This window comes from Primulina eburnea, chromosome 11 (genome assembly GCF_022965805.1).
Source record: "Primulina eburnea isolate SZY01 chromosome 11, ASM2296580v1, whole genome shotgun sequence".
Taxonomy (NCBI): Eukaryota; Viridiplantae; Streptophyta; class Magnoliopsida; order Lamiales; family Gesneriaceae; genus Primulina; species Primulina eburnea.
In genome coordinates, this window is record NC_133111.1 from 35,341,329 (window position 1) to 35,351,174 (window position 9,846).

The 9,846-nt window shown below is 34.7% G+C and overlaps 1 protein-coding gene across 1 annotated transcript; it reads right to left on the minus strand.

Moving 5' to 3' along the window:
- Positions 1 to 539: 539 nt before the first annotated feature.
- Positions 540 to 9,594, minus strand: LOC140805273 (pleiotropic drug resistance protein 1-like). The gene is made up of 24 exons (XM_073161528.1): positions 9,092 to 9,594; positions 8,865 to 8,985; positions 7,016 to 7,104; positions 6,843 to 6,927; positions 6,588 to 6,747; positions 6,426 to 6,502; positions 6,262 to 6,315; positions 6,089 to 6,179; positions 5,289 to 5,590; positions 4,925 to 5,206; positions 4,145 to 4,461; positions 3,899 to 4,059; positions 3,687 to 3,790; positions 3,438 to 3,594; positions 3,279 to 3,359; positions 3,099 to 3,196; positions 2,684 to 3,016; positions 2,307 to 2,597; positions 2,137 to 2,220; positions 1,924 to 2,057; positions 1,615 to 1,842; positions 1,358 to 1,529; positions 1,019 to 1,273; positions 540 to 907 (listed from the first exon to the last, which is right to left on the minus strand). The coding sequence occupies exons 1-24, from the start codon at positions 9,421 to 9,423 to the stop codon at positions 650 to 652; spliced, it is 4,266 nt and encodes a 1,421-aa protein (XP_073017629.1). The 5' UTR covers positions 9,424 to 9,594; the 3' UTR covers positions 540 to 649.
- Between the last annotated feature and the right edge of the window lie 252 nt (positions 9,595 to 9,846).

Sequence of the window (9,846 nt, forward strand, 5' to 3'; positions counted from 1 at the left end):
ACGCCAACCACGTTAAGATTTTCTTTTTTCTTCCTAGATTTCATTTTTAAGAATTCAAACATTGTGTTTTTGCTTAGTTTTAATTTTATGGAATAAATTTTTTTAGACTAGAACTACGATAGAACAAAACAATACTTTGTTTGATGTTACATTTACTTTCAATATTTTTTTTTGATAATATGACTATTTTCGCTTCTCAAATTATCTTATGTTTTAATTTTATTTTATCTTTTGAGCGCTTCTACTTTAATATTAGAAAAACTAGAAATAAAACAACACCTAACTTGGCTACAATAAATCCTGCTCTATGTATATAATACACTCTCACAAATTTCACATAATCATAGAATAATTCTTTAATAATAGGAAATTTAATTTTTTCATTAATGGCCCGCGACCCGCACCAACCCGCAACCCAAACGAGCTGACCTGTTTTGATCTAAATTCAAACTGGTTGCAAAATCGTAAACCAACCCGCCTTTTTTTTATTAGGGGTTGGTCGATTCGACGGGCCGAACACAAAATGACCGCTCTATATATATATATTCTATAACTTGAAATCAAATGACAGAAGAAAACTAAAACTTAATTGATCCGAAAACAATAACAAAAGGCAATGGCTTATGCAAACAAAGAAGCAAAGAAGCACCTATCGCCTTTGGAAATTCAAAGCCTTGACACAATATGCAAAAACAAAAGCAAACACAACAACAAATCCAACAATAACACCAGCAGCCAAGCCAAGAAGATCATGCCTAAACCCAAAATAATCTCTCACGAAATCTTGGACTGATTGTTTTGTGTCCAGCTGATCCTCCACGTCCCCAAATTGAGACACAACCAAGCCGTACAAACTCCACGCCACTGGATTCGCCCAATGGTACCATCTCCACCATATGGGTGTCCTCTGCACCAGAACAATGAACAAAACAATCAACATTTAGCAACTTTGCAGGAATCCTAGGCTCGTGCACAAGTAACACGCATCATTTAGCGAATAATGTTTGTTGAAACGTACCGGTCTGGGGATTATAAACCCGGAGAAGAGATTCCAAAATGAGTAAAATGCGTAGGATACAATATTTGCAATATTCACGTTTGGAGTCATCGCCACAGCCATCATGCCGTAGAATGTGAAGTACAGTATAGTGAAGGACATGAAGAATATGTACCAAAAGAATTTTGCTGCTGTCCACTCGAATCCAATCATTGCATAAACTATGGTTCCATAAATAATAGCTTGAATTAAACCATATGGGACTTCAATTAAAGCCTGTTGGAAAAAAAGATCAGAAGAAAATGTAATTTTTATTATGTTTTTGCTTCAAGTTTCTTGATCATTGAGTTGTCTGGTAACCTGGCCGAATGCATATGGCAAAGCTGAATACAATCCAGCAGCCTTTTCTCGGTAAAAAACTGTTCGTTCAACAGACACGACGGGTTGCACAGACGACGCAATTTGCACCCCTAGAAAGAAAACGGCAGCGTACATAGATCCCATAGCGTTGAAAATGTTTTGTTGTGTTCCCCTGTCATGTGTAGCTTTGTAAATGAAAACAAGAATCTAGTTCATGAAAATAAAATGATATTTGAAATAGTTTCTTTCATGATTACCTTTTGCTACCAATATCCCAGAACATGGAACCGAAGATGATTGCTAAAAATGTTGAGTACACAAGCCTCACTGCAGAATAAAGAGGATTGCGCCAGTATGACCAATGTTGTTTCCATAGGCAAGCTACGCATTGCGTGAAAAATGGTTGAGAATATTGAGTAGGAAAATGTAGATCCTGAGAACCAGGACGCGGGGTGCTTAACTCATTTATCAAAGCTTTGTTCCTCCTGAAAATTTCATTCGAACTGCTGTTGAGTTTCTTGATATTACCCATGGGTATGGAGGTTAAACTATATGGACGATCTTACCTGTAAAGTTCCGTGGTTTTGTACAGTTCACTGAAATCAACTTCATGGATCATTTCTTGAGATGAAGCTGTCATTTCAAGCATCCAGGTTGCTGGATTATAACCATCCCTGATTTTTTTTACTCCTGGAATTCTCTTTTTAAAAGAAAACAACACACTCATTTAATTCACTGAAAAAAGGGGTTTTATGATGTCATTCATCCTGCAAACTCACCTCAAAGTACTGGACCAGATGGCATGAATGACGACCTAATGGCCCCACATATATCTCTCGCCCCCCTCGTTTCAACAGAAGCAGCTATAAGTATAGCAAAACGAGCAATCTCGTGAAAATCAACCAAGCAGTACCTACTCAGAATCATTTAACTATATAAAGAATCTTGCCTCGTCAAAAGCTTCGAATATGTCTATGCTAGGCTGATGGATGGTGCACACGACTGTCCTACCTGTGTCGACCGTGTTTCGGACCGTTCTCATAACTATTGCGGCAGCTCTCGCATCCAGCCCTGATGTTGGCTCGTCCATGAAAATTATAGATGGGTTTGCTACCAGCTCTACAGCAATAGTTAACCTCTTTCTTTGCTCAGTTGAGAGACCATTGACACCAGGTAAGCCGACTAGTCCTTCTCTCAACTGTGTCAGCTCCACAAGTTCCATCACATTCTCTATGAACAACTGAAATACGGGGAAAAAATGTCATCTTCTTAAAGTATGAATAGAATCGTTACAGCTCTTACTAAAAAGATTTTTTGATGATGTACCTTTCTGGTTTTGGAATCTATATCTGAGGGCAAACGAAGCCAAGCTGAGAATAGTAGCGACTCGTAAACTGTAACACAAGGAGAGTGGATGTCGTTCTGTTCACAATAACCAGAAATCCGAGCAAATGTTTCTTGCTTCTTAGGATAACCAGAAATCATGATACGTCCTTCGATATATCCACCTGTTTTTCGACCAGCCAGGACATCCATAAGTGTCGTCTTACCGGCACCACTCACTCCCATTAGAGCTGTGAGTACACCGGGCCTAAAAACACCACTCACGCCATGGAGAAGAACTAATCTTTCTCCACTAGCTCCCTGATCTATCATTTCCTGCAGCCCATGTTTGCCTTAGATCTCTAATTTTCCTGTAAATGTAAAAACTTTTTGGTTTCCTAAAACACCTATATGTTACCTGAGGCATGTCGACTGAGTATGTGACCTCATCAAACGCGATAGAATGTGGTTCGAATGGAAGACTAAATTCTCTTTTCGTTCTCTGATCTTCTCTATCTGAGATTCATTCAGCATTTCATTGATATCTTACAAGAATATGAATCAAGTCATCAGGTAAATCTTGGATATCATAACTCACTAATTGTTTCAGTTAAAGCGCCCCTCTCGTTCTCATTTTCTGCACTATTTTCAGTCAGTACGGCTTGTGGTTTCCCTAGAGCTGCAAAAGTCATACCATACCACATATAGTAGCAGCAAGTAAGGATCATATGATGGCAAAGAGACTAAAGATACTAACGGTTAAGCCAGGTCAGAGCGAGAATCGAACAGAAGCTGTACAGCAATATCCAGCCTGCTAATGCCCCTGCCCCAATCCAGTACCAGTACGATTCGGGGAAAAACCCGAGACCTTTTAAAACCTGGACTCCCAATGATATATTTGAATTTGCGGGAACCTAAGAAATTTGAGAAAACCTCGAATATCAGCTTGGCATGTCTGAGACCAAGAACAGGAATGTATGCCATTCATAATTGGATATTAAGAAACCTGTCTCCAACTATGCCCTCTGAACTCGTTAACCAAAATTGCATTGTCAGCATACATCATTGGAGATATGTAATAACCCCATATCCACCATTTCTTGATGCTTTCTGGAAAACGTTGTTCAAAATGAACGGTAACAAATAATATAGATTATGTTCAAGCATCAAATTTCCAAGTTAAATGCTTAATCCGTTCAACATGAAAGCACTTGATACCTCGTGCGAGGACAAAGCCACTCAAGGCGAACATTAGAAGCAGTACAAAAAACCCGTAAGTGTTTGCTATGATCATGTTCCTACCAACCGCCCCGATGAGTCTAAACAAAGACGATGCCGTTTGAACCTCAAGTAAGAGCAACAAGTAGAATTTCAAAAACCTGTGACAAATTAATGTCGTCAACCTTTAGATTTGTTTTGCTTATAACCTCCGGAACGGCTAAAAAATGTGTTGCTAACTTTTACCTCCACGCGTTTGAGTCATAACCAATTTCATAGTAAGTTAAAGCCACAAGAACAGCTATTTCGACTGAGTTAACAGGGATCGAAAGAATCCAATTTGGAAGAGCATAAGTCCATGCAGGGTAAAAGCAAAAATCCCTTTGCTTGTAAAAGACAGGAAGCCTTTGAATGATCAGGGCTAGCTCTGCCATTCCATTGAATGTAGCAATGGTGACAACAAAGAACAATGATCCAGAAAATATCCTTCCGTCTGCTACGTCATCTCGTTGCATTTTAGGTCGTAAGAATACCGTCATTGCAAGGGTGGCCATTATAGTCATCTAGAGGTACATTCAAGAAATCAACAGTGAATAATGCGTCATTAAATATTTGTTATACTGACATGATACACACTCGAATACTCACAACACAACTCTTCTCAATCTGATGCCAAAAAATTGATGCCTTTGGGCAAATATCATATTTGGGGAATCATGGTAACCAGTCTAACCTCAACATGAAACCAAGGGCATCACACCTTGAGTTCTTGAATGCGTAAAAAATTTACAGCATAATTCAAAGGTTAAGAAACCAAAAAATTATAAAAAGAAGTGATGATTCTATAAAGGTTCAAAAACTGAATTACCATGTCAAGGATTGGTTTCGGCAATTAACACCAACTTGTGTAGTTACTGATGAAAATTTACTATATATTAAAAATAAGAAACCTGGAAAACGCATACGGTTTTAAAACATTTCTAATGATTTTTTTTTTGCACAATGGTGCCCATCAAGCATGCGAACCTGGAAGAGCTTGAAGATGTAAAGAAATGAGTTTCTCTGCATGAGCAAGATTTCTCTGGATGTGCAAGCTTTTAAAAGCTCAATTTTGCTGACACCATAGTCTTTAATTGCCAATGCAGCAGGGTGGCTTCTATTTTTATCAAAAGGAATTGCTAATTCGGCTCTTAGTTTCTGCCCAATCTCAGACACCTTAAACATTTCAGCAAAGTCTTTAACACTAATAAACCTATAAGGCTTCTCATTATTTGCCCAATATTGCTGCTGATCTTTCTTTGATGTTACCTGCATGGAATTAAATTAGAAAATTAATAGCCAAACTTTGTAAATGGCCAAACAAGTAAATTTTCTTCTTCAAGAATCCTACTTCTTGCAAGAAATCTGCCACCCCCTTTCTTTCAGGGCATTTGAAGCCCAAAGATTGGAAGAATTCAAGCACTTTTTCCCTGGGGCCTTGATAAACAATCTGTCCTTCAGACATAAGGATTATATCATCAAACAGATCGTAAGTCTCTGGTTCAGGTTGAAGAAGTGAAATGAGAGCTGTCCCATTGAGGATATAGATGGATTGTCTGATGGAATTCACCACTTGGAATGTCGTGGAACTATCTAATCCTGTCGATATTTCATCCATGAAGAGTGCTTTTGCTGGTCCAACCAACATCTCACCTGATAATTTTTGTTAAAGAAACATAATAAAGAAAGTGTTGGAAAGCAACAATTGTCTATTTGCCACAGGAGGATGTTTAGTGTTTGCATCACCATATGAGGCAAATATAGGATTTAGGCCGATATATGGTCTAAAAGATTTTTCGGGCACTGTTTCACTATCTCTATCATTTGTACATTAAGCTATTGGCTCTTAATCCAACAACTGATGTCAAAGCTTGTGATTTCTAAGACTTGCACATTATTTTAAATTATCGGGTAGGTCTTTGTTTGGGGGATCAACAAATGCTCATCTGATCCTAAAGTAGACCAAAAAATGCTCATGATTAAAAATGTGCTCATGCATTCCTTGTGACTATCTATATCATTTTTTAACAGACGTTGTGTTTCAGCTGCTTTACATTTCAAGAAAATTAGCTGACTTGTTGGAGGTCAGACAACTAGTTGAAATCTCTAATAATCGATGTGTTCTTGGAAAGAAATGGTAACTCCATTCACCTGTTGTGACTCGTTTTTTCTGCCCACCAGAGATCCCCCTTATCATGTCACTTCCTACCATTGTGTCAGCACAAACATCCAATCCCAGAACCTGAAATTTTTTTTCTCAAATCAACTTGGATAAGTTCTATATTATCCCACTTATAGAAATTAAATTATTGAATTTAAGCTACCTTAAGAATATAATCTGTGACTATACTTTCTTCTTGGCCTTCTATAGCTGCTGCCTACATGATCCATGGACAAAAATCAGTAACTAAAAGATTCACATTCAAACACAAATTTTACTAAAAAAAAATAGTAATCGCATTTTTTTGATGATATGCAAAATTCTTACTTTCATATAGATATCCACATCAGGATGAGGCTTTATATTTGCTTCCTTTTCTCTTCTTGATAACTCTACCAGCATGTCTGCAGAATTGTCACCAGATCAGATGTAACTTTTGTACCTATTGTACATATACAAAGTCAAAAAACTGAAACTAAAACGACTAACCGTGACTACTCCCAACTCCTTGGCACCTCGCAGAAAAGGCCAAGGTTTCTCTTACAGTCATTTCCCCTAAATGAACATCATGTTGGCTTATATACGCAGCAGTTCTTTGTGGTACAAATTCTTTCATGCTATGCCCATTATATGTAACCGTTCCCGAGAACTGATCATCAAGAATGGAAAAATGATCAACTCTTCCCTTACATTTCTCCTGTGAAATACATGAAGGAATCGAACAGTATAGGAGGTAAACTTAACCTTCAAAGAAGGATCAAGCACTCCAGCCAAAGCCAACAAAAGCGTCGTCTTTCCTGAACCCGGAGGACCTAAAAGAAGTGTCATTCTGCCAAAAAAATTGAGTGAAGGGAGGGAAAAACAGAGAGACAGTTGACGTAAATGAAGTGGAATAAGTTTTCTCCTGGCCAATTTACCGGCAAGGCTTCAAGATTCCACTGACATCTTGTAGGATCAATAGTTGTTTCTTGTTGCTTGGAAGTATGCGGAGACAGTTTGAGAATCCCTTTAAAAGAAAGCAATTTAGATAGAAGCCCGCGTAGCAAACGAACATAACAAAATTTTAAATTTCATACCTATTTTTTTTTAATTTTTTTTTTTTTAGGATTTCATTACTAATTTATTTAAAATAAAAACTGAAATAGTCCTTCAAAAAAATAAATGAAAATAGTAGCCTTTCGTGCTTAATGATGCAGGGCAAAACACTTTTTAAATATTTGAAAGAATGCATAGCTATGCATCAATTAAATAAATAAATTAATTAATTAAAAATTCTATCAATTATTAATTAATAGTAGGAAAAAATAATGCTTAGTGATATATCAATCTATCAATTAATAAATAAATTTACTTTATTTAAGTTGAAGTTTCAAAAATTAAGTATGAACCTCTAATCACAAATTTATATGTTCATTTAACTTGAAGTTTAAAAATTAAAAACATACAGTATAAATCAATCAAATTAACAAACATTATAGCAACATTATATGATTATTTCCATCTTAATAATTCGACGAAATCACAAGAAAATATTATTATTATTATTACAAAAAATAAAGAAATAAATTAGTCATATCGTCACGACCTCACAATTATTTCAAATACAATAAAATATAAACATCCATAAATATTATTTAAGCTAAATTTATAGATTGAACCCATAGCAAATCAAATATTAGATATTTAACCATGTATGGAATAGTATCATAGATAAATATAAAAAAATGAGATAAATACATATTTATATATTCATTTAAATTTAAGTTAAAAATATTAAGTACGAACAATTTATTGTTATAAAAATAGAAAATATATTGTGGGTTTAAAAAACACTAACCACAAATCTATGTGTTCATTTAACTTAAATTTGAAAAAATTAAGTTCGAATCACTAACTACAAATTTATATATTCATTTAACTTGAACTTTTAAAAACAAAGTTTGAATCATTTTGGTTATAAAACGTATATGTTTATTTAATTTGAAGTTTAAAAAATTAAGTGCAATCCATTTTGGTTATAAAAAGTAGAAAATATGTTGCAGATTTAAAAAAAAATTACTAATAGCAGTCTACTATTTCATGTGAAAGAAAACATGGTAAAAAAAAAATGCAAAACAATTAATAGTATTCGACTTTTTTACTTGAAATAAAGTATAGTTATGTTTAAATTAAATTTTAAAAAAATATAAATTATTAAGTAATATTGGGAAAAAAATCATAGTAATATATCAATTAAGTAAATAAATAATTAGTTAGTTAAATCAGAAAATCAAAAAGTCATCTAAATAAATAAATAGATAATTAATTAAGCAATAGTGACATAAAAACTAACTAATAAATTCACAAATCAAACTCATATATAAAGATTATACAAAATATTATATATTTCAAATGCATCAAGTATCAGATGAATTTAAAATCAATCATAATTAACATAAAACACTATATAAACATGCAAGGTTTGAGTTTATGGTCTTATTTTTTCGTCAGTGTCGAGTATTACTCGTATACCTCTAAAACACTTCGATAAAATAAGATTAAAAATATCCAACTTAAACCAATAAATCTTAACTACTTAAACTTATCAAAAGTCAAAAGAGACCAACTTATAGGATGATTTTGACATATTCCCTTCTCAAACCGGACTCGGTTTTTATTAATAAAATAGTTCTGTTCCAAAAAAAATATATATATTTCATTTATTATCACTAAATATAATTGTATAGATTCAAGAATCTGCTGATAAGCATGACAAGTTTTGATTACCTCAAAGATATTTGCGAAGAAATTGATGAAAGAGGGCAAAGCTCTACTTCCTACGTGAGCTTCTGTTTCAACATTTAGGTGCTCAAATCTCACTTCAATCGTAGGCAATTCTATTCCAACCCTACATACAAAAAAACCATACAGCATAAGTGGAGAATATATATATCATATATAATATAACAACATTCTTGTCACTAAAAGCTAGATTAATTCATGGTTCGACGTACCTATCGATCCTTTGCTTGAGTTTCATCGGAAACGTCTTGTTATCGTCCTCCGTAGCGTTTACGAGCCTGTCGAGCAATTTCTTCCTTTGTTGAAATCCAAGATCAGTTACATCTACCTCACTAGGATGATCACCTCTTGATCCAAGAAGAATGCCTTTCCGCAAACGATCATACGTCGGGAGCTTTTCGAGGGCGGCCCATTTAAGGGCCTCTTCATCATTTTCTTCCCTTGATGAACCAGAAAACAATTCCAAGCCGTTGCTGTTTCTCCATGCTGCTGAAACATTTCTCACGATACTGTTGCTGGCTCTTTGCGAACTGTTTATTTCCATTTAGTGCTTAAAGATATAGGAAGATCTTAATCAATTGAAAACAAAAAAAAGTAATCTTATTTATTATTTTAGATATGGCTTAATGAGCAAGAATTGAAGAGAAATTCGGATCATGAGAGAAGAAAATTAAATTTCTTGGACTTTGGAAGGCTAGAGTAGAGTTTCTCTCTTTTATGTAATGTATGTTTCGATGGTGAGGTATATATAGAGTTTGCCACGTTGACTACGTTAAATACTAATGAAAACTTAACCGATTTACTGTTTAAATTTTGTTTAAGAATAAATTAATTATATTTTTCTTCAAAGATGGTCTCACGGGTCGTATTTTGTAAGACAGATCTCTTATTTGGGTCATCCATGGGAAAGTATTACTTTTTATGCTAAGAATATTACTTTTTATTATGAATATCGGTAGGGTTATCT

Coding starts and splice junctions, on each gene's coding strand:
- LOC140805273 (XM_073161528.1), bottom strand. CDS start 9,423: ATGGAAATAAACAGTTCGCAAAGAGCCAGCAACAGTATCGTGAGAAAT. Junction 6,928..7,015: donor GGAATCTTGAAGCCTTGCCG/GTAAATTGGCCA, acceptor TTTTTTTGGCAG/AATGACACTTCTTTTAGGTC. Junction 5,591..6,088: donor GAAAAAACGAGTCACAACAG/GTGAATGGAGTT, acceptor AAAAATTATCAG/GTGAGATGTTGGTTGGACCA.